At 36.0% G+C, this 25,036-nt stretch overlaps 1 protein-coding gene across 2 annotated transcripts in view; it reads right to left on the bottom strand.

Moving 5' to 3' along the window:
* SEMA3E (semaphorin 3E) overlaps window positions 1-25,036 on the bottom strand; it is a 138,085-nt gene that overhangs the window by 57,223 nt on the left and 55,826 nt on the right. The window contains exons 2-3 of one of the 2 annotated variants that reach the window (XM_061467305.1): window positions 11,049-11,209; window positions 3,390-3,449 (exon numbers count right to left, since the gene is read on the bottom strand). In XM_061467305.1, coding sequence (XP_061323289.1) covers window positions 3,390-3,449; window positions 11,049-11,209 — 221 coding nt within the window. The remainder of the gene's footprint in view (window positions 1-3,389; window positions 3,450-11,048; window positions 11,210-25,036) is intronic. The other variant, XM_061467306.1, reaches the window with a different exon arrangement.

The raw sequence follows: 25,036 nt of genomic DNA, 5'->3' as shown, positions 1-25,036 counted from the left end.
GTGGTATTTTGTAATGTATTTCTTCTTAATCTCTGTTGTCTCCATGCAGTAATGATTTGATGCATTGTTAATTTTCCTCTGTACTTTACTTATATATGTATCTATCTCTCTGATTTGCTTTATTGTACTTATTTATTATATAGAGATATATACCCAATTTGCATTAGTGTTCTTGTTTGTTTGCATTAGTGTGCTTATTCACTTTAGTGCGCTTGTTTAATAAACTGTGCATATTACACAGCTAGTATATGGTCATTTTTTTGAGTACCCTTCCTGTCAGCAGAATGCCTCTATACATAATCAGCACTCAGAGACAGAAATGCCCACTATGTACACGCATTTCACAAACATTTAACTGACTGGTGCTAGCAGAATGATGATATGTAAGAATTTTATTATAGTTTGCAGTTTTTAAATATATGTTTTACTGGGCACTGTTGCTGTTCTAGTTTCTCCCTCCCCTCCAAGTATGACCTTCCTGACATCCACTGTGTTCTCTGTCAGTGGTGATCTGGTCTTTACTCCATGGTTTCCTTTTTTTATCCACATATGCCTGCAGATTTGTCTCAAAAATACTGCTGAGGTTCTTAGGATTTTGTTTTTAAATGGGCAAGAATTACACGTTTTTAATCCTGTGTGCCTTCATAGGATGAGGCAGATACCAAATATAGAAAAAAGTTATTCCAAATAGCTAGACTTTATCATTTATAAACAAATTAAAATAGGTGCTACTCTGGGAAATGTCAGGCAACTAGGCATTGCTGTTGACCTCACTAATAATATCCTGTACATATAACAAGGAAGAGATGAATCAGCCAAAAGAACATTAAAATAACTTTTCTTCATACTATGTGAATTAATTAAATGTTGTGGATGCCTTTAGGAGGCTCCAAACACTTATTAATAGATCTGTGGAATTTTACTCATCTGAAACCTCTCAGTGTGAAGGAGTTAGTCATCACTACAGAATTTGATTTCTGTACCTGAATGATTTCCAGTTCTGATAAAATAATTGCAAGGGTAAAAGCTTCCACACCACAGACTAACAGGTGTGTTTCTTGGCATACTGGATGAGAGCAGAAAGATTTTTTCCTTGGCTAGACCCACATCAGAATACTGTGGCCTGGGTTTAAGATGATGCACATGTAACTAACACTAAAACAAGGCTTTTCTAACTGTCTTATTAATCCTGCTACAAGATCTCTGAAACTGTGCTTATGACTACAATGCTTGCAGTTTTACTGCTACAAGATGAACTGATAACTTTTAAAGGTTGTAAAAGCTTGTAGAAGTGGCCTGTTCTGTAACATAGAAAGAGGTAGCAGAGAACACATGAAGTACCTTCAACACTGAGATACTTATTACAACATTTTCATTTCTACTTAGTTAATTATGCCTGGACTAGCAGACCTTTTGCATAGATATAAATCTTTTTCATAGATAGAGCTTTTTGCAGAAAAATAAAAAAAAAGAAAAACATGGAAATAAGAAAAAATTGAGCACTGATAAGACTGATAAGTAATTTTTTTCTGACATTTTACAGTAGAAAACAGCATTCAGAACTTAGAAATGGGACATGGTTGATTTTAAGACATGCCAAATCAATATTGATTTATGGCTACAAAAACGAAGGCAAAACCGAAAAGTAATAAGGAAGGGTCTTTTATTCTAATTTAGATTCCATACAGGTTGAGCAATTTAGATTACTGAATACTGAGCATGCTAATGAAAATTGCTAAGATTTCTCTGGAATTAATTAATTTTACTCCTTCACATAGTCCCATACATAATTAGGTCTTATGTATGGATTAGAATATTGTTCAGTATTACAGTACTTCCGGCTTTTACAATTTTAACATCTTCTTCTTAAAGACTCCACTTCTGGAGCCTTATGATTATTTAAATATTCTGTGATTTTCTCTTAAAAAGAGACACCAGACTTTCACACTACAGAAAGATGTAGGAAATAGATGAAGTTCTTGAAATTATGACTTCATTCAAACGCAAATTTGAAGACTTACAATGACAGATTGGATTGTAAAAAAGTATGAATTTTAGGGAATCTCAAGTCTGAAGAACATGCCTTACATACCATTAGAACAGTACTTATTTCTGTATGTATTTAGGCTGTTGTCAAAATATCAGAAAATAAATCCCACCAAGTAGTGGTGAAGGAAGGATGACACAGCTTTAACTAATAGCAGCCTATGCTGAGAAGTAGTATTAAATAAAGCTCAAAGAATTTAGCTTTTAGATTCATTTAATACGACCATAAAGTTTGGATAATGTAGAAAAACAACATTTTCAACAAAAGCCGCCTGAAATCCCAAAAGGTACAAAAGCACCCAGAAAAATGCAATGAACTTTAAAGATACCTCAGAAAGGATCAGTTCTAGACCACATGAGCGCAAGAAGTAAAGTATCATGCTGTTTTTTATTATGACTATTATTATTTTCTAATCTTTTTCACCTTTTCCCTTGATGTGGCCAGTTCTCATGCTTGTACCTCAACAGAAATCTTTATAGCTTCCTAATCTTCACTGGGAATATGCTATGGTTATCATCAAGTCTGCCCGTTTGCTATGTTTGTGGGAAAACTTTGTATATGCCCTTCTGTGTTCTATGTTCCTGTCACTGTTGCTGTAAAACTATCATCATTTTCAAATCCTTTGTTACAGTGTGAGCTCTCTCAGCTGTGGAATTTATTAGGTGCTGTGTTTGCTGTGTGTTTATGAGGTGCAGATAATGGGCTTGGTACGCTGCAAAATTAAAGAGAACTCCCATCCAGAAGAGCTTTCATCCTATGGTGCCAATGATATCAGCTGCTGTATGTCAGTGAGCTTTCAGGTCATTCCCCAAGAACTGATTACAGTTAAGGCAGTGGATCACAAAAACAGCACAGTTTCAGGCTCATTAATACAGAATATTTTCATTTATATAACATAAATCCTACACGGCAAAACATTTTAGAGCATATTTTATAATTACTAAGAATTAAATTTTTTTTGTAAGTACTCTAGAGAATGTGAATGTTAATGATAAATTAAAATGTGAAAAATGTGAACATAGAAGGTATGAGTATGAAAATAACGGAAAATAAAAATTGGAAAGGAGACTTGTTAAGGTACCTTCTTTGATATCTCCAGAAAAATGAACTAAAAGAAAGCTAAGATGATAAAGACTTTTCATTGCCTGTTTATGACCTGGTTTGAAAAGCAATTAAACTAACAGTTTAGTGTGCTCACAGCTGTTACACAGCTCTAAGACGCGACACATAGAATTATGTCTGTGCACTGATCTCTCTGAAATTTAGAGGTGCCTGAATACTTGTTTTGGACCAGCCCCTGGTGTAATTAAAGTGTATTTAATTTGTAATTGATGATACTTACAGCATCTCTTCCTTTAATTATGCATTCTTCTGCCTGCAGAGGTGTACTAGGCCAATGGATCTGAGAAAAAAACAAACCAAAAACATAGAAAATTATTCAGTTGGCTGTTGAATCATGTCAATACAGCTTTTTAGTTAGTATTCAAGTGAAAGGCTCATAGAACAGAATTATAGAATCATTGAATAGATCATCTGGTCCAACCTTTCATGGAAAAGGGAGCCTAGGTGACCATCCTGTCCCATGACATCTTTAAAACTTTTAAATCACTTTAAAAAATGGTGGAGAATCCTCTGTATCTCTGGGGAGGTTGTTTCAGTGATTACATTTTTTTACAGTAAAAAAAATTCTTCATTGTCTCTTGGTGCAACTTGTCTTCTCCATGAAGCTCCTTGTGAAGAGAAAGCCTCTGTCTTGTTTGTAGCTGTCCTTTAAATACTGGAATACTGCGTCTAGGTCTCCCCTGAGCCTTCTCCATGGACAAAAGACCTAACTCCTTCAGTTTTTTCTCACAGGGCAAGTTTTTTAGCCCTTTGATCTTTATTGTGGCCCTCTTTTGGACCCTGTCCAGTTTGTTCATATTATTAATTGTGGTGACAAGAACTGGCCACAGTACTCCAGATAAGGCTTCACAAGCCCTGACTAGGATGAGAGAGTCACACTTCTCTCTCTCTGCTAGTAATGCCCCTGCGGATACAGCCCAGGATCCGTTTTGCCTTCACTGCTGCAGCAGTGCACTGATGACTTGAGTTCAGGTTGCTGTCCATGGGGACCCCAAGTTCCCTTTCAGCAAAACTGTTCCCCACCCACACAGATTCTAGTCTTGACTCAAAATACTATATATACACTTATTGTATGTTACAAAGTTTAAACAAGTTTCTGTTACATTTGGAACAGTTTTCAAGTGAAATAGTCCAGGTTTATTTTTAAATATTTATAAAAGTTTACAATAGTGTAAGACGTATTTTTGTTGAAACATAATTGGCTTGCTTAGGGTGACAGAAAACTTAACACTAGTCAGCAGAATTTAAAGGAAGTTACTATATTGAACATTTTATATGAGTTCAGTGGAAATATCTCTGCTAAATTGTCAGTGACTTTTGACACAGAGTATTTACATCAAGCTACTGATTTTCTGCTTTAAGTGAGACTTTTAATAATGGTCAGCAATCAGCCTCCAGGGAGAAGGACCAGCTCTTCACAGCCAATTACTAGAAGTGAAGCTAAATTACACAAGCAAGATTTTTTCAGCTACCTACTGTGTAAAAACCATGTTTCATTCCAGATGCATGATTTGTTTAGATGAAAACAACATTGAACAATGACTGATCAGACTGGAATGATTAATTTATTTCTTAGAACATTTAAACGTGAAAACAAAAACATGAACTCTTCAGTGATATCAGGTTTGGCTGAAACTAAACACGTATCAAAAACTGGATGTCATCATTAAGACATTTTGTCAATAGTACAATTACAAATTATTTTTCTATCCGGAAAACATTTTACAATTAAGTTCTTCTGCTAGGCTTTTTTTCTGCCTTTTTTGTAATTGAATTACCTTAGTTTTCTTGAAATAATTATAACCCAAGAAAACCTAGGGAGAAACTATAAGAAAAGTAAATTGCAAGGGAAGTGGGGGTAAACTATAAATGGCTTTGTGCTTAAAAGTGAGAGGTCAGCTATATATTACTCTTGTCAACTTCAGCAGCCTGTCAGTGGTTACGTCATTTACTTTACTCACTGGTCAAGGACTGAATAAGTAGCAGCCTGTCCTTAACCCAGAAGACTAGGAATTAAGTGATATGAACTCTAGGATCTCCTGAAACTAAAAGTTTGAAGTCACAGTTTCCACTTCCCAAAGTTCTAACAGGCAAAAATGAGGGTTTTGCCCCTATGAGGTGTAGGAGGCTGTTAGGAACAGAGAAGCCACAGGAAACAGAGGGAATAAACACTTGTCTCTGTAACCTAATATTAAATAAACTGTGTGTAGGTGTTTATTTTGGTATTTGGATACCTAGTCCCAGTGCTATTGAATATATTTTACATACACATTTTCCACTTAAGACATACTGAATTAAATGCATATCCAAAATCAAGAGAAAAAAGCCACAGATGTAACCCAATGCCCCCACTTTGTATGGAATGTTCAAAAACAGATGCAGTGTAAGCACCTCCCCCTGCCATGGGCAGGGACACCTTGTACTATGCCAGGCTGCTCCAAGACCCGTCCAACATGATCTTGAATAAGTCCACAGCTTCTCTGGGCAACCTGTTCCAGTGTTGCACCAGCTTCATCATAAAAATTTTCTTCTTTATATTTAATATGAATCTACCCTGCTTCAGTTTAAATTCCTTTTCTGTTCCTGGTAAAAATTCTCTATCTTATAATCCCCATTTATGCACTGAAAGGCTATTATCAGTGAAAAGGTCTCCCCAGAGCTTTCTCTTCTCCAGTCTAAACAACCACAACTGTCTCAGTCTTTCCTCATAGGAGAGGTATTCCAGTGCTTTTATCATTTTTGTGGCCCTCCTCTGTCTCTGGACTTGCTCTAACAGGCCCATATTTTTCTTTTGCTGGGTACTCCAGTGCTGGACACAGCACTCCAGGTAGGGTCTCACCAGCGCAGAGTAGAGGCGAAGAGTTACCCCTCTTGACCTGCTGGTCACAATTTTTTTGGTGAAGCACAGCAAACAATTGCCTTTCTGGGCAGCAAGTGCACATTGCTGGCTCATATCTAATTTTTCATCCACCAGTATCCCCAACCCCAAGTACTTCTCTGCACGGCTTCTCTTAATCCTTTCATCCCCCAGCCTATGCTGATACTCTAGGGATTGCCCTGACCCATGTGCAGGACCTCGCACTTGGCCTCGTTGGACCTCGAGGTCGACATCCTCAAGTTTGTCAAGATCTCTCTGGGCGGCATCCCTTCCCTCAGCTGTATCAGCTGCATAGCTCTCTGTTATGATCATTTGAAAAGAAATCTGTACTAAGTGGCTCAAGAAATACTTTGCCAAGGTGTGCTTACTGTGATCAGTGATACTGCTGTTTTACTTAACTCACATAATGCAGGATGTGTTTGCACTGTATGAAAATCTAGATAATCAGATGTAATGGTCACCTTTAACCTGCCACATACTATTTTTCCTTATGTTTATGCTTTAGAGTCATGACAACTAACAGCTTTAACATTGATTCTTTGCTAGGATTAAAATCTTTTGTCAAGCTGTCAATAACTATAGTTGGGAAATTTTGCTATGCATTTAGACTGGAATAACATCACATTTAACACACATTTCACAGGGCTCATGCTTGACATAATTATTGGCTTGGACATAATTTTTCAAACTTTTTCACCTCTGCAGATTACTCTGAACAAAATTTTTTAATTACTTGTTTAGTGATTTTTTTTCCCTCATCTTGCACGATAATATTATCATCCTTGAGATAGCACTGTATTTAAAAGACAAGAAAAAGCTACTTTTACATGTACTCCTCATAGGAAAAAATAGAATTATACAGCACTACAGGCACCAGCTACTGAGCAAATTCAAATATGGGAAAAAGTTTAATTGGAGCTGGAATACTAATTAGTGTCTCTAAACAGCTTCCCTATTCAGTCACTAACCTGAAAAAGCAGGACAGCATATCTAGTGGAAACTAATTTAAAGAAATTATATGAGCTCTATAGCACTTCAAGCTGAAACAGACTACTGTGTCAGCTAGCCTGAACTCTAATATATGACAGAGCAATGAAGCAATTCAACTATCCCATCCCTGGTTTAAGTCAATAATTAGTGTTGAATTAACACATAACTTGTGTTTGGCTGAAGCACAAATTCTGCAAAAAATGTCTGGTTATGGCTGGATATTATTGATATTTATCTACAAATACATAACCACTAATGGATAATCAAACTCACTGCTAAAATATGTGCTTCTTATTTGAATATATGTATATACCTGCATGGTACTCAAAATAATCACAAACAAGCCATGCTGTTGAAGTCTTGTGTTCAGGCAGCTCTGGAGTGGAAAATATAGCTAGCTTCACTAGAGGCAGGACATACAGGACATACTATGAAGGCTCTATAGTTTATTACAGAAGTGACATAAGTCCTAACCTAGAGCTATCTCTTAGTAGATCAGAAATAACACGTTGAAATGTGTTGTCTGCAGATGCTTATTTACAGAAGTAGGAGCTCTTCTTTTCAGAGCAAGGCCTATATAAGACCTTTGAAGCAAAAGCTAGGAAGAAAGAGGAGCTGTAAAGAGTTTGTGGACAAATAGGAAGTGCGGTTCATTTTCACTCCAAGGGACAAAAAGTAGAAACAAAGGTCATCCTTCCCTGTGAGCTGTTAGATAGTGATGATGAACTACTCTCATTGGTTCCAGTTTGCTGTCAACAAAGATCTGCTTTGGCACCAATCACAACGAACTGAAATACTTTTAAAAATAAATTTGGCACCATATTTCCAAGAAAGTTCTCTATCAGTGTGTTAGATCATTGCAAGTCTTAAAGACTTTGGATCAAAACCCAAATATGGAAAGTTAGTATGTGTAAAGTATGATTCCAAAGGTAGTGCCAAAGGGAGTGAGATCTTAGGGAAAGCAAAGGTCATGTGGATGGTACCTTCCTAGCTTTGGCTACATACAGATTTCAAGTACTTCTATGGCTTTAATTCTCTGTAAATACTGACATCCACATTTGATAGTCTCCCTCTTTCTCACTACAGTTAGTGTTAAGCCATTCTTCATACAGAAACCGAGACACATGAGTAACATCGTTTAAAAAAAAACTCATGGAAAGATGTGCTAGATACTCTAAGCAAAAAAATTTCTGTGTGTATTATACGAAAAAGACAGATACAAAGACTACAAAAAAAACCCCAACAAAGTAGGTAAAGGAAATACAATGGAGAAATGACTCTGTCCAAGATGGCATGAGAGGTCTATGCCACAGCTGAGAGCTCAACCTGATTCCCCAACCAATGCAAGAATGACAGTAGTATTCTTCCCTGAAAGACTTTTCCCATTTTTTTCATTACTGGATATGAAAAATAGTCAGGGCAATATATGCTTAAAATAATGGTGTTAGATATATACCTAAACAATTAAGAATTTATGTGAAAAAACTATAATTTACCTTTCAGATTGCTGTTTTGTATTTCAAAGCTGAAGAGAAGTGAACCTTAAGCAAAAATATAGTCTATTAAAGGTAGATTTATTGGATGCATGCTTTAAATGCATCTCAAGTTGAGTTTTTTAGAAATGCTAAATTACTTGGTTAGTCAATAGGTCTCAATGCAAAAGCATTTTTTGTCCACTCAGCATACTGTTGTTTTTCTTTGGAGCACTTTTAATATGCTTGCTAGAACTGAATTAATGGGCCATTTTACAGCAGAAGGGACACATTCTAATTTGGAATGGGGTTTGGTTTGGTTTTTAGAAAGCATATTCATATTGTAAATTGTGGAAAAATCAGTGGCAATGAATTAAAAGACATGCGCTCTTTTCTAGAACACAGAAAAATAAAAAAGATCTATATGAATCTGCCCCAAACTGCCAACTTAATAAAATATCTCTTTTGAAGCTAATGACTCATCCTGGTTACCAGAGGTATAATAAAATCCAGGAACTTGCCTCCACTCCTATACTTTCATTAGATTATAACTGGTTTTTTAAATTAATTAAGTTGAAGTTTTCAGTCTTAAAGGAAATGTCAAAGGCTAACCAATGAACAGTTAAAGACAGATTATGAAAGAACAGTGGTAATAATAAATCAACCAATCTTTCAATACCAGGAACTTCCCCCAGTGTATCTCAGTAATTAAGCTCTCATATAAAAGAAACGTCTCATTCCACACATTTGCTGATAGTACTGCAGAACAATCAAGTTTTCTCTGGCTATCACAGAATGAGATCTGCACTGAGTGAGCACTGAGAAAAGAAAAAGGATCATGACATTTGTATTCAAGGGAGCTAAGCCCCGGTGAGGTCGTTTTTAAACATGAGAGGTCAAGCTCCATTTATTCCAGTTTCTCATCTTTAGCACATCATAAAAGCAGGCAAGCAGGCAAGAAGCGCTTCCATCAATTAGTCATACTCTGCACATAGGTCTCAAGACAGAGAGTGTTTTCAGAGTAAATGGCTGATTTTCCATCTAAAAACAAGAAGGAAAGAAATGAACTTCAAGAGTTTGTCCAGATGGGACAATGTAGTTGGACAGAAACATAAAGTGCTCTATCCTGTCATGTCTCCTCATACAGGTTTACTTCCAAATGGGGAAGAAGAGAGGGGGGAAAAAACTTATTTTATAGAAACAACTGCTTCCTAATTTTTTTCATATCCCTGAGCTCTAATATATTGTCACAGGATGTAAATAATTTTTATCAAATGGAAAAAGAATTAACTCATATCTCACTGTACAGGAGCAAAGCTCAGCATATATGTAATATTGCTGCTTGGTGAGTTTATTTATTTATTTTTTTTAAAGGTTGATAAATTCTCAAATGGCCTCCCTGAATACATTATTATCCACATATTTAGGATTGCCTTTCCCAAATGTTTATAAAAAGGATAAAGCATATTGGATCTTTTCACAGTAGTGGAACATGCTAACTATACTTGGAGATAAGCAAGGTTGCTTATGGTAAAGTTGACCAGAGCGCTGGCGTGAAAATAGGGTTATTCATTTACAGCAAGGGGGCAAAAAGAAAAGAATCTGAAACATCAGTGAGGTATATCATATTTCTCCAGAGGGGCTTTGTTTTATGACTCACTTTCTCATTCATTCATTAATTTGAGAATGAATGAAGATACATCAAAATACATTAGAAAAAAAAGTCAAAATATATAAGGAAAAGACTGAAATAATTCAGGACATCATTTACCCATAGTTAAGATTGTTGAGGCAAGAGCAATGCTCCTACCAGCTTCCTTTGCCACCAAATACTTCCAATCCCAGGTGCCAAAGGCGGAAGGGAGCAAGGAAGCCAACACTCACATGGGTTCTGACTCTGGTCTCTCCAACTGCTAGCCTGCATGTCAGTTGTGGTTTCTAAGACCTACTGAGATCTCTGGTAGGATTATGACTTAAACCACCTTTCTCCCACAGACTACTGAGTAGGCTTCTTCATAGCACTTCTGGCTTGAGCCAGTGTAAAATCCAGTTCCTAAAGAAGGCTAAAAATTAGCTGCTGCTACTGAAAACCTCTTACAGTTTACATGTTGATTGTTTATTTATGTATGTATGCATGTATTTATTTATTTATTAATGATTTTTTAGATTTTCTCTTCTGCTGTGCAAAAGTCCCCCACAAACACCAGAGAGAAATTATTCCTTGATAATATAGTAGAGGTACAGAAATCAGGTATGCACAGAATATGAAATGGCCTAAACAATCATAGACATGCTGGAAGTCAGTGAGAAATAGCTATATGACCTCCAGATCCCCTCATCTAGAGTGAGCCTTATGGGTTATTACTGGGGAGAAAAATGGTAATTAGTGTATTTATTTCAAATATAAACATGACCTTAATGTACATGCACAAACCACCTACCAAACCTCCATTATCTCCCTTTTAGTCATGCAGACTCTGACATTCTGTGCTACAGATTATGACATGAAGTGACTAAAATATATAGCTTTTTACTCCACCTCTCGGTAGTTGTTGCTGACTCGATCCAAACTGAGGGAATACAAGAGGTCTCTTCCTCCCACAAACAGTCGTTCTTGATACTCATCCAGCAGCATTATATGAAGACCAAGATATCCAAATGGGCTATGAAAGACTGACGTCCTGTTTAAATCCCAGAGCTCTGAAACACAAGCAGAGTGTGTGTGATAAATACCAAAGAGCTTAGCTTTCACAGCTTCATTTTCATACCCTCCTAGGGAACTAGACAAGAAGTTGTAAGACATTAAAATGCTGATTGTATAATCTTTGAGTAAGAAAGAGACACAAAACACCTGGGAATAATTTTCAAAATGAGCCAGCTCTCCAGGAGGTTTGTGTATGAATCTTGACATCATAAATTCTGCTCAAAATATCGTGAGATGGGGAGGTATGAAAATAAGTTTTCTCCCTAATGTTTTCTGAAAAGGAAAAAACATCACTTAAGACATAATTGCAAATGGAACGAATGAATGAAGTGATGGAAATTGAAATTAATTACTGGAAATTTTCTTGTTGCCTTTCCTTCAGGCATGTCAAACTGCAGCTTTTTACTGTACACACAGTACAGAATGTTTTTCTAGTTTAACTTTTTTTGGGGGTGGAGTTGCTGGTTTTAAGCCCAGCACTGTCTTCACTCAGTTTGCTGAAAATATTGCCTCTAAATTCAGTGAGAACAGTATGAAATCTGCAAAATGCATATTCACCAGTTTCCAAGTGATTACAGATTTTGTCCAGAAATGAGCTGACCAGATAAGGGGAGCTGGGGATTAACTACAAAGTGATCCAGGTTAAAGTCACTTCCACAGAAGAAGGGAAATTCATCCTGGGTAATGTTGCAGAAACTTGGAATCAGGCCTTAGGAAGGAAGACGAGGCAAGCACTGAGGTCTTTCTGCGCTCTGGAGTAGATGGTGCAGAGCACACCCCAGCTTGCAGCAGGTCAGAGAGGCTGAAAAACATTTTGCTGTTGGGAAGCCCAAAAAGAGGTAATTACAGGCAGTACTCTAGGACTGCTCCAAAACAGCGGAGCTGAGACTAGGGCAAAGGAACTATGTTCTTATGTTTGTTGCGGCAAATTTTTGTATTGTGAAGAAACCAGTTTTAGTAAAGAAACTAAATTAGCTTATCCTCACAGCTATCCCTAAGCATAACTTTTTCAATTGTTAGGATGTGGCCCAGGCCCAGCAGCTGATATTGGAAGAAGTGGGATAGTCCCAGAGCTATTGAAGACAGCAGATTGCCCTCATCCAGTTTGGGGTGGAGGCTCCTGCTCATGTGCCACACCAGCAGTTATGTTCATTCATCCATGCTGCACCTTATCAGCCACACACAGGTTACAGCAGGTCTTCTGCAAGAGGACTTGTCCTACATAGAATCATAGAATAGTTAGGGTTAGAAAGGACTTAAAGATCATATAGTTCCAACCCTCCTGTATGGGCAGGGACACCTCACACTAAATCATGTCACCCAAGGCTCTGTCTAACTTGTTTTTGAACACCACTAGGGGTGGACCATTCACAACTTCCCTGGGCAACCCATTTCAGTGCCTCACCACCCTTACGGTAAAGAACTTCCTCCTTATATCCAATCTAAACTTCTCCTGTTTAAGTTTGAACCCATTGTCCTTTGTCAGAGACTGTCTTCACATGGGTCTACAACTATGACATCCACTTAGGATGACATATATGTCATCCTCATATGCCATGATTTTTAGAAATTAATGTGCATGTTCAAACTGAGAATGGAGCCTCATAAGGCACCCAAATACTAAACCACCAACATTCATAATCACTGTTGAAAATTTTCTTTTGTTCGCTGAGAAAAAAGTGTTCCAAACAAATGAGATTTGAATTCTATATTTGAATTTGTAGTTACCTTGCCCACAAAAGTATTAGCTCAACCAATTTACCTCATGAGATATCTTACATTCTAAATTATAGGGAAGAGAAGAAATATCTTGAGCCAAGGCAACAAATCTAACATTCAATAAGGTTATTAATGTAATTCAACCAATTGCAAAACTTTCTTTTAATATTAAATTGTTATTTATATTTTGTATGTGATGATAATGGAATTTAGTAATAGGATAAATGTGTTTTGCTCCATTTATTAAGTAGGTTTTGTTCAGGTTCACAGAAGCTGAAAATTATTTTCTGAAAACTGTTTCCCTAAATGATAAAATTTATATCAAAGGAGTCATACTAAAACTTCAGTCTCACAATTCAGGGCTTTCCTGAGTGATTTCAAAAAGAATCTACTGAAGAGTTGTGGAGAAAAATGTTAATATCTAGGCTTTCTGTAACATTTTTTAACTGTAGAGGCCAAAACACTTTGTACCTGCTTGTGACTGGCCTCGTTTAACAAATGGAAAAACTAAGTCACCGAAAGAAACGTCGTGATGAGATGAACAAAAGTCCTTTTTGTCTAAGTCGTGCATACTGGCCAGTGGGCAGATAACCTTTTGAGAGCAGTACACTCAGCACAGAGCTACATAGCAATGTGGAAAGGGCACTTTCACAGCAAGCTTCCCTTGCCAAAAAAATCCAGCGGATTTCTGTTTCAGAAGAATATTGCTTGTTTCTGATCAGATTATAAATGAATGGAGGCGGGGCTAGAAATATTCTTCTGGTCCTAAAAAAAGCTACTTTTTAGTTGTAAGAATATAAAACACCCAATGTATTTTATTTTTGAGTCATTTTTGGAGTGGAAAGCATTGTGTTTTAAATTCTAGTTATGCACAACCCACAAAAGGATACTGTGGTAGGTGCCCCTGATTTATTTCCATGTTGCCCTGAGGGCAAATTTTTCATAAATAAGACAGTATTTCTTTTAGATCAGAGATATCACTCACATATTCTCTATAAGAACACAAGGCACGATGAACAGTTCTCTACCTCATCATGTAAAATTGTAACTACTCACTTAAGACTCAGTCCTGCAAAGTACACCTGTAACTCTCATTGTCTTAAATGAAAGTTGAGAATATTAAACACCTTTCAAGATTAAGCTTGTAAAAAGGGATATTTCTAGGACTACCCCCAGCAAAGCTGTACAGGCATGGTTTTTGCTGTGAGTGTAGAGACAAGCACAGGAATGAACCTGACATCTAGAAGGGCTGGAAAACACCAGGCAGTAGGATATGGGGAGTGATTTTGATACTGAAACACAAATGTAGTAGTGTTATGTAGTTCCTTTGAAAGATAGTAGGATTTCTGGACATTGTAGGGTATCTGAGATATAAGGATAGTGTAGGCAAATAGAATGCAGCACCATTTGAATAGCAGCAGAATGGGTGGGATATCTGGGAATCTAAATGGCACTAGTGGCTGTCATTTCTAGGCAAGTGAATCTCACCACGTTGTAAATGACCCAAGTTTTGGAGCAGTAGGATGGCATTCATGTAGTGGTATGCCCCTTCAAAACTGATTGACTTTGATGTAGCACTGCAGGAAGGCAGCTGTTCTGCTTCCAGACTTGAGCTGCTGCAGCCACAGGTTGCACAGCCATTTAGTGAATTATTAGTTCATTGGTTGTTGCACTCTGCAGTGTTGAGATACCATCAGTAACTGAAAAGCAATTTCCCCCCAAATCTACCCTCAGTTACCTTGAAGAAGCTTATGCTTGCAAGAGTCACCTTGTGAATGCAGACCCCTCAAATGTGTCAAGAGTTGTGCTCCTGGTCATGCTGACACCATTAATTTGAAAAATCCAGTTTCTAGATCAGAGCCTAAACTTGAGCATAACCCAAAAAGCAGTTGTTCTTCTATCTAGTACTATGGTTTAATAGCTACTTTTATGCTGAGCACATTTAACTCACTTAAAGATCAGGTGCAACTACAATTGCCAGATCCTGGCCAGAGAAAGTGCTGACTACAGTTGTTTGAAATATACCAGTGGCTAAATCAGTCACCTGAGAAACAGCAGACATGAGTTCAATTTCCTTTTCTAAATGGATTGAAACTCAGATCTTTCCTTTTCCATAAAGAGGTTTAATCACAAGCTATTAGCTACTAGATTGGTAGGGAAGGATGGATGCTTTCTCCATTTCCTGTTGAAGCTGTGCAACAAAATATTCAAGCTTCAGGAAGACCGAACAAGCACTAGCATGACTCTAATATAGTAGCTAAATTGCTTTTCTGGGAAAAAAGTCTGGCTCTAGTGCCCAAAATAGTCTATGCATTTTATATTAAACAGTGGATAAACTATATAAACTGTTCCAGCACATGGACCAGAAACCCTTGATTCCTCTCTTACATGGGAATGGCTAAAGTTTTCAGCTGAGTAAAATGCTTCCTCTTATTGAGTTTCTATAGCTTTCTGTGACAAAAAGTTCTTTCTCTGTAAAGATCTTGTGTAAAGGAATAAAAAAATGGATTGCTCAGGGAGAATATATTGTAAGTAAGTGCTCAACACACACAACAACAAAGAAAAGACCTTTCCTGCTTCTGTCTTTTGGTAAAAGTAGAGCTTAGAGTAGCCTCAGTGTACTGATCCCAGATTTTTGGCAATGTTATTCAACTTTTGTAAAGTAGTTTTTTGCTTTTTTAATCTAAAAGCTCAACATCACAACTAAACCCACACCATTATAGTACAAAGAATATTTTACTCAACAAAGGAAAGACTGTTTCAATATTTACATATTCTTTCATGGCACTTCACTTACTTGTGAAAGCCTTAAAGCAAGTTTGGGCTGCCAGATTACACTTCATAAGAGAACAAATCTTACTTCTTGCTGCTTTAAAAGCCAAGAACAAACCTGGGGGTCTGTTATCTGTCTGCTAGAGCTTGCTGGCAAATAATCAGACTGATCTTGCTTAATACACTTTCTCTTATAGCACATCTGCTATGGTGAGCATATTCATATTAAATACTCTTTGACAAAATGGATTCTGTTAGCCATTTGTCAAGCAATGGTAATTATATTCATAATAGCTGATTTCTTCAATGTTTTAATCATCAGTATGTAATTCTTTCTAACTTCTAAGCTTGTGTTAAAACAGAAATTTCTATTACAAAAAAACCCAACAAGCTTTTATGATATTATTTTGATATTTTAAAATAAAAAGTCCCGATAACTAAAATATGCTTAGGAAATTGAACGCAAAACCATAATTGGTGCTTTAGAGCAGCCAGAGTTCAGTGAGATTTTGTTTATAACAGGTTCTCAGAAACCAAGCAGATAATGACTAAGATAAAACTTTGAACCTTAAATATAGATAAATGTCGCTACAGGTTTGTTTTTTTTTTTTTCCAGGAAATGACAAAGCTGTTGTTGTTCTGCTCTGTTTTCCATAGCATTACATCATCACAACTGCAAAAATCTATTGCTTTTGCTTTTTTTGCCCCCACAAAAATTTTTGGTTCCCCTTTTAAATTCTACAGAAATATAGTCTCACCTCCCACACCACTTCATGCTGGAGAACATTCTTCTGGCAAAGATGTTTTCCAGATGCAGGGCACTGACAAATGAGTCTGGCACTTTGAACATATTGAGTACATAAGGTGGACGGTTCAGTGCTGCTTTACAGGAAGAGTTAATGACTGGGGTTGCCTTCTGTCCCCATCAATAATGTAAAAGGCCACAGATATAAAGTCTAGGCAATGTGAACGAACACCTGAATGACGTCTTATGTTTCCAATTATCAGCATAGTCTGGTAGTATAAATATTACAGTGGAATAAGTTTTATAAGAATTTGGTGAGCCTTATTTAATTTTAGTTAATTCAGCTGTTTGCTATATAGCTGACAAGTGACAAGTTAACCATGTGAAAAGGAAGAGACAGAAACAGAAAACCAAAAGGAGACATAGGGGAGAGCCTGAAATGTCTGTGACACAGTTTATAAACTTCAGGTTGATAGTAAGATCAGACAATGCAAGTACCCTTCAGTTGTAAAGCACCAGTACTTTAAGGCAGATTGCTATTCAAGGGTACCCTAGAGTCATCCATCAGAAGTACAAAAATATAATTTTACAAGTGGTTGGATCTTTCTGAAAAGGTTAAAACCTCTAACTAGCAATATTCCATATAAAATTGATAACAGGAGGCAGAAATCTTCTTAAGCAGCAGAAAAAAAAAAAAAGGGAACAAACTCACCCCCTTCTCCCCCCCCCGCAAACACCTATGCTGCTGAACATAAGAGAATTTATTAGCAATTTTTACTGCTTTCTTATGCTCACAGCCATCGCTCATTTATACTGCTTCGAAAATAATAATAGAGTCATGATAGTGATTGACACATAGTGTAAGGATGCACTAACTCAGGTGAAACAGAAAACTACTTAACTGGCTGAACAATAGAAATGGAGACAGTGTAAACTCACCAGAGATTCCCTAACAAAATCTGAGACAAGGCAGAATTAAGTTCAAGCTAACTAAAAGATCTTGGTAGTAGTGATGCTGAAAGTTGCCACTATACTTTTAAAACAGAGTTCCTAAGATATTTCAGTGCCTTATTTGGGGATCATGAACCAGTAGGAGGTAAACTTAAAAGGCTGTGAGGGAGACTGAAGTATGAACTCTCACTGCTTGAGGTTTTATCTGTGTGGCTGCCAGGCAGATGCCTCAGAAACTTGGCAGTGTAGGAGACAGAAAGCAAAGTCTAGTAATGACAAGCAAAATCCCATTAGTCCATAACTACTCTCACACGATTCAACCTCTCCTCTTACCAGCAGGTAGTTTGCTATCTAGCTATATTTGGAGAATGTAATTGGCTTCATGAAGGGAGTTGGTGCAGCAAAGTACATGAATAACTTTGATGCTCTTCCTCCAAATGTATGGATCTAGTGATGAAGTTTAAATTATAGTGAAAACTTCAAAGAACTTTCCCTCTGAGTTTGCTCAAATTACAGAGGCAAAAGTTTCTGAAATTAAAAGGTACAGGGAGACAAGAATATTTTCAATCTGTATGAAATACAAAACTTTCATCTCTCTTTTTTCTAAGACAGTTGAAAAAAACCCTATAACTTGGACATGCAATAAATCATAGGGTGTATTTTTGTTTCCTCTAATTCTACTCATCTTCTTGCAGAGAAATTTCAGTGGAATTTGAAAGTCTTTAACACAGTTAATCATGTTAGATCGTGTCTTAATCCTCGATATTTCCATTTCAAATTTTTATATACCACATATATACTATGACATACATATACTATGACATACATATACTCTGTCACATCTAGCAAATATTTAGCTTTTCTTCCCTGCTGGCAATCTAACATATTTAGTTAGCCCCATTATAACTGATCTGGTTTCAGTTACTAAACAACAGAAATATAACCATTACAAATCTACCAGGGTTTATAGTATTGATATGTGTGTGTCATGGTTAAAGCCTACACACTGCTAGAAAAGTGTATTCTTACACAGTATTTCATGTTTCTAGATCTTTCTGGAATATTCTACAGTGTACATCAAACTAAAAATCATCACACAGAATCTTCATACAAGCTTGGTTTACTGCAATTCTAAGATACATTTCCAGAATTCCATGCCAGTCCAAGAAAAAATATTTGATAATTTAATGTGACTAATGCTTAAAAAAACTCAATCAAATGCAATAAAATTTTGGTATTTTTGATATTTAATCAAACCTGTCGGCTAACGATGGCCAATTGGCAGAGTGTCTTAGAAAAAAACTTATTTTTAAATCAGCTGAAAGCACTTATAATGCCTACTTAACAACAGTGGTAGTTGAAATGCCAACTGCTTTGCGACAGTAGTATCTGTGACCCTACCAATTTCTGGATTTTATTATCGTTTAGCTTTCCAGTGTGATTGTTCTCAGAAACTGTGTACATAACTCCAAAGCGTTCTCTTGCAATGCAGTTTAAATACGTAGTTGTGTTAGAAGGCATTAAAACATATTCAATGCTTATGAAAATACCATTGCTGTAAGTTCCCAGGTCTCAGTCCGAGATAGAATGATGTTTACTCATGTAACCAATGGTATGCTGGGCTTTGTCAAAAAAAGCATGACCAGCAGGTCAAGGGAGGTGATCCTGTCTCCCTGCTCCACTCTCGTGAGACCCCACCTGCAGTCCTACTTCCAGCTCCAGGGCCCCCAACAGAAAGGTGTGGACCTATTAAAGTAAGGCCAGAGGAGGCCATGAAGATGATCAGAAGGCTGGAGCACCTCTCTTATGAAGAGGCTGAGAGAGTTGGGCTTTTTCAGCCTGAAGAAGAGAAGCTCCAGGAAGACAGAGCAGCCTTCAGTACCTACAGAAGCCTTCAGTACCTACAAGAAAGGTGGAAAGGAACTGGAACTAGATGATCTTCCTGGACCCTTCCAACCCAAACCACGGTATTATTCTATGATCCTATGATTTTATGATTCTACAAATTTTTTAATATGAAATTGTTCCAGTCTAAGGATGACACAGGCATCCATGAAATAGTCTTTGAGCATATTATCTGCTTCACCCAATGTATTCCTAAGGAAGTAAGTATACAAAGAAATGACGTCTATAAATTATACTCACAGAACATGTTTTGCATTATGTTTTATATCTTAATAGTGTTAACAAGGAAGAATTGATTTATAAAATGCAAGTTTAGAAGGTACATATGTTTCAAATAATCACTGCTTTCTTCTGATGAAACACAGACAGTCCAGTCTCTTGAGGCCTTGATTTATTAAGGTGTACCACTTACTACATGCTTATTACCACACCAGTGTGGGAAGGGTAGAATTCTTCCTCTGCAGAGATCCAGTGTTTTGACAGAAAGAGAATCTGGTGCTTTCATTTAAAACGAAGATGCCTAAAGTCAGGGTTTTATGCTCTTCAAAATGACTGTTAAATTGAATTTCCTTTGAAAAAGATGGATAAAAATGAGCTATCCCATGTGCTTTTCAGGGGCATATGCTCTTTGGCAAGATTGCAGGTGATTGACAGTATTTGTAAGGCTATCTGGAATCATCAAGACTGTGACAAAAAAAAAGAATGGAGGAGAAAGGAGACATTGTAAGAAAAGCAAAAAGCAGAGGGAAATTTGAGATGGAAGTAAATAAAAAGATGAAAGGAAGCTTTCAAGGTACTTTTTTCTGCCAAATCAATTACTCACAGCAAATGCAAAGTTTGAGATAATAATCCATAGGTGAGTTTAAAAAAGATTTACTGCATCTCACACACTGACATAAAACCAAGTTTTACAAAGCACAGCAACTCTGAACAACAGTGAATGGATTTATGTAGAAATGAGTACATTGATACCCCAAAGTGTCTTCTTTTTAATTGAACAGAATAGCTTGTCTGGAAGGGTTTAATTCACAGAAAGGAGACAAGTAATCAGCTGTTAAACATCAGTGTGTTCAGAAGACCTACCTAATTTGAGTTATCCAGCACTAACGTATCCATGATTTGATCATGCTTTTCCTGATATGGACCAAATACTTTTAAATTATAATGAAAACTGTATGCATCAAAGATCTGCTTGTTTGCTCTATTCTAATTATGGTTTTTATTATGAGACAGATTTTTATAAAGAATTCAAGCTTTTATACTGCAGGTGGGATATGTCGTATTCAGGTTTTGTTTTGTTCAATATTGGGTGTGTAGTTTAATATATTTATTCAGCTGGGTTTTTTTACCAGTACAAAAGAAAGAGGTATGCAGAAATTACATTAAAAAATCCTTTATAAATACTCTTTATAAAAAAATTAAACACATATAAACTAAAATTAATAATTTTTATACTCCACATTTGAAGAAAGTCTACTAAGTACCAGATACTTAGTTAAATGTAGATGAATTCCAACCCAAAATATATTCTATACCGAAGCTAAGGTTGGTCTTTGTTAATGCTTGCAATTTTAAGCACTGTAATGAAGTGCAATACATAGAAATAAGATCTTTAAGGGTCTTTGTTATCTTTTACTGTTTCTCACCCAGTATGCCTAATTATTGTGAAATGCTGGCCAAGTTAAATGCCTTGGAAGAAAAAGACAGAGAAAAGCTTTATTTGAATAACTTGGGACACATTTGAAACCTTTCAGAATCAATAACACTTTGCAAATATTAGCAGTCAAAACCAGAGACATGTTTCTGCCATTTAACATTGAGTAGGTAGACCTCAACAGTGGATCTTAAGTAGTGTAACCTGAGAATAAAAGTCAATATTAGGTAGCTATAAATGGTTGTGTAACTAGTATGAATTGTGTAAAGAGTTCGACACTGTCCCACATGACATCCTTCTCTCTAAACTGCATTAGTCTTTAATAAAGCTACCTTTAAAATCAGAGGAGTTTTTGACAAAAGAGTATTTCATTAGTTTTGCTGCTATGGATTTTTCATAGTAGTATGTAGAGACGGAAAGATGTAGAGAAAAAAAAGACATGTAGAAGACAACATACAGAAACCTTTTACAAGAAAATTTCTGAATATTGGCTTTTGAGATAGGAAGGTTACTTCCAAATTACCTTCAATATAAATATGAAAAAAAAATGAAGATATTGTATTAGAACTATATGTCCCAAGTACCATATTACTGAATCTGACAGCAATGTTTTTGTTTAGACTACAATAGAAACATAAATTTATATTCTGTACATTACTATGAGCATGGGGCTATTTAAGGACAAATTAATTTTGTAATACCTGATGCACATTCCACCAGCAGGATGCAATTTTCTATTCCTGATACAATGGAAAATACATAAAAAGAACATGAACTGTATGAAATAGCTTGTCATAGAATAATATATTTATCAAACTGTCAGAAGTAAGTACACTTAGGAATGAATAGGACCTAACCATATATTATTCAACTGAAAGCTATTTAATTGTTTATATTATATTTCATTAATACTTAAATGAAAAATGTTACTCTTATATAGTTCTGCCACTTGCTATGTAAGCTTAACTGAAGTTCAGGAGAATTTTCTCTCTTTAAGAATTAAAGAATTGGGAATATTTTATTCTTTTCTGACCGCTGCAGGATATAGTAAAATGGTGTCTGGTCTGAAGGCAGTGAGAGAACTTTCTTTATAGAGAAAAATGCAAAGCAGGAAAAGTCTTAGAAAATTCTCATTTGTGTAGATGCAATTGCAGTATAGCTTTATCCATGTAAACAAATATCATCTATATAAACAGTTTCTGATTTCAACAGAAGGATATATTTCACAATCTAAGAGTCACATAAACAACTCTTATGTATCAGTGGATGGCTGGCACCAAGAGACCACATGGGCCATGATGTATGTCATATCACAAGAAAACCAGACAAAACGGTCTTCATTTCATCTTCTGTAATCTCATACTCTTGTGCAAGTTGAGTGTACGATAAGTATAAGATCTTTTCTTCCCATTTTCCACTGTTGGAAGCAATAGGAAAAAAAAAGTTGTTAAAGCAAAACACAATTATACATACTTATTTTTGAAAGAAAAAAATCATGAAAGAAACAGCAAGTACTTTAAGGACAACATAAGGAATTGTATTGGGTCATTAACAATTGGGATAGAAATAATGTGACAGATCTATTAGCTTCAGAATAATCTGCAAAAGCAAGCACTATAACAGCTATTAGATGAGCCAATTAAATAAAGATGGGAAGACGCATTTAACAATCTACTTTAGTTAATAGCCAAACACTAGTTGGAAAAGAAATAGCTGTCTTCCAGGTTATTTCCCCATGTTTGTTTTCCATAATACAATTTACACTAAAGAACACAGTTTTCTACATGCACAGGATATTTATACCAGATCATTAGCTGGATGTGTCACTTTTCCAAATAAAATATTTCTATGTAACAGTAAGATAAAAGAGAATATTTGCATCTATCTTCTCTGGAGTACAGGCATCTGAGGAAAACCCACAGAATGTGTGTTTTTGTGCATGTGTATGCATGTTTATTTGCATTCATGAAATTTTATTTCATATATTTAAAAAATTAATTTATTTCACAAATTCAAAACTTTCATTTTATAAGCAAGGCTGCTTGCTATCTCAAACTATGCTAATAAAGGTGTTACCAACAAATTAATGGTAAAGGTACAAATACAATAGCCATAATGAGGATCTGTGTTTTCAAAAGATTATGGGTCAAATGTAAATTTCATAAAAGAAAGTGGCAGTCCATCAGTAAGCATTATTTTTTCTGCAACTTTTCTTTCGTTTTGCCCTTTGAAACTAGTTTCACTACAGAAAATATAGATAATATCTAAAAATTCTCACAGAGCTAATTTATATCTAAACATTTTCTATGCATGTCTAACCTGGTGCTGTTATTAATGCCATTTGGCAATAACTATTTTCTCTGTGGTTATAAGTTCTTTTGTCCATTGCCACTAACATTATCTGAATAGCTATAAACAATGCTAAATAGCTGTTGAGAACAATTACAATTTCTTCCCTATAGAATTTTCCTTTCAGTAATTTACAGCTCAGTGGAACTTGCACTGTTTTCTTTCCTGCTCTTCTTAGAAGGGTTACAAAGATCAGAAGGCAAGTCCTTTAGAAGAATTTATTTTTCACTATCTGTTGGTGGTTTTCTATGATGTGCTGCTATAGTAAGGCAGCAATATAGATGTTGTTTCTGCTGAAATCTGTCCTCTTTGCAGAGATGCTTTCACACTGCCAAGGCAGCTATGGATTCTACTAAGTCCAGGTGCCCCTGTTCTTGCATTTATACAAAAAATGCAAGCATCAGGCGTTTAACATGAATTATGAGTTTTGAAATACCATCCTCTGCTTCAAGTAAGCTGTACAGAAAACACTGAGGGAATCCCTTCATGTCAAATATTTACCCTACCTCCTTTTTACATTTTTATGTCATTCTTATATCGTTAAATGAAAAAAAAACAAGTAGAACAAGTCTCCAGAATATTACTGTAAATATTTAGGTTTCATTACACAAGAGTTCTAAGAAGTTTGGATTAATTTATGCTTAATCACCTTCATTTGTCCTCCAATAACACCCAATTTGGGCTTCTAGTCACATAACTCAACACACAGTTATAAACATTGAACTTCACATCAAACTACAAACTCTATGCAAGTATTTAAGGTTTTTTTGGGGTTTGGGGTTTTTTTTTTTTTTTTTTTTTTTTTTTTTTGAGATCCAACAAGGGTTTTTCTTGGGAAAAAAAGGAATGGAAATATATGTGGTTTGAGCATAGCTTAACCAGTGCTGAAATAGATGGATTCAGTTTCAATTGTGCCGTTCTGCTTCAGTGTTTCCAAGTATAAAAAAACTTTAGCAGCCAAAGAAAATGGCATGAACATTATGCAAAAGATAGCATTATAAATTGCAAGTAGTTTTGCACTGTTGAAACAGATCCTGAGGGACAGTCATGTAGGAGTGAAGCTGAGTTCAGTTCGCCTATTTCCATTGTCGTATGTTTCACTTATTCATACCTGTGTAGAACCTGGCTCTTGAAGCACTATATTTCTGTTCCTGATTTATATATACAGTCTCCTGATCTAAATTACAAGAATAATTTTCCAGTGTTAGGGACAAGAATATATGATGCCTACTATTAAAATCCAAAATACTTCTGATTTATCAAATAATTTTAAAATAAATTAAAAAATGTGCACCCAAAACTGCTATAGTATTTGTAGCCCTTTCTTTTACAACTGCAATGAGCTCTATTGACATTGAACTCCCAGTGTAATTTTCATTTCAGGTTCTACAGATCCATGTGTCTAGACTAAAGATTGCAGGTTCAGTCTCCACAGTATGTGTCCTCTCCTTACACATTAATCACTTGTAGTAAGTGGCAGAAGACTTCAAAATATGTTAACACAGGTGGACCTATGGTTCTTGTTTGTAACCCTGTTGAGTAAGCATTCTTCAGGCTGTTTGTATAGATCCAGTATCAGGGTTGAAACCTGGGAGTGATAAGGTTACCTAAACCATAGCACAACTAAAAAAAGTCAAGCCATCCAAGAAAATCAACATTGATTTCTACATGTCACATTTAAAAGCTAAATATGTATATTGCCTGAGGAATGCATTTGAAACAGCCAAG

Source organism: Pezoporus flaviventris, unplaced genomic scaffold (assembly GCF_033815535.1).
Source record: "Pezoporus flaviventris isolate CSIRO_AGI_PZ_B2104156 unplaced genomic scaffold, CSIRO_AGI_Pfla_v1 ptg000045l, whole genome shotgun sequence".
Lineage (NCBI taxonomy): Eukaryota > Metazoa > Chordata > Aves > Psittaciformes > Psittacidae > Pezoporus > Pezoporus flaviventris.
Note: the sequence above shows the minus strand (reverse complement) of the source record. Positions and strands in the feature narration are given on the sequence as shown.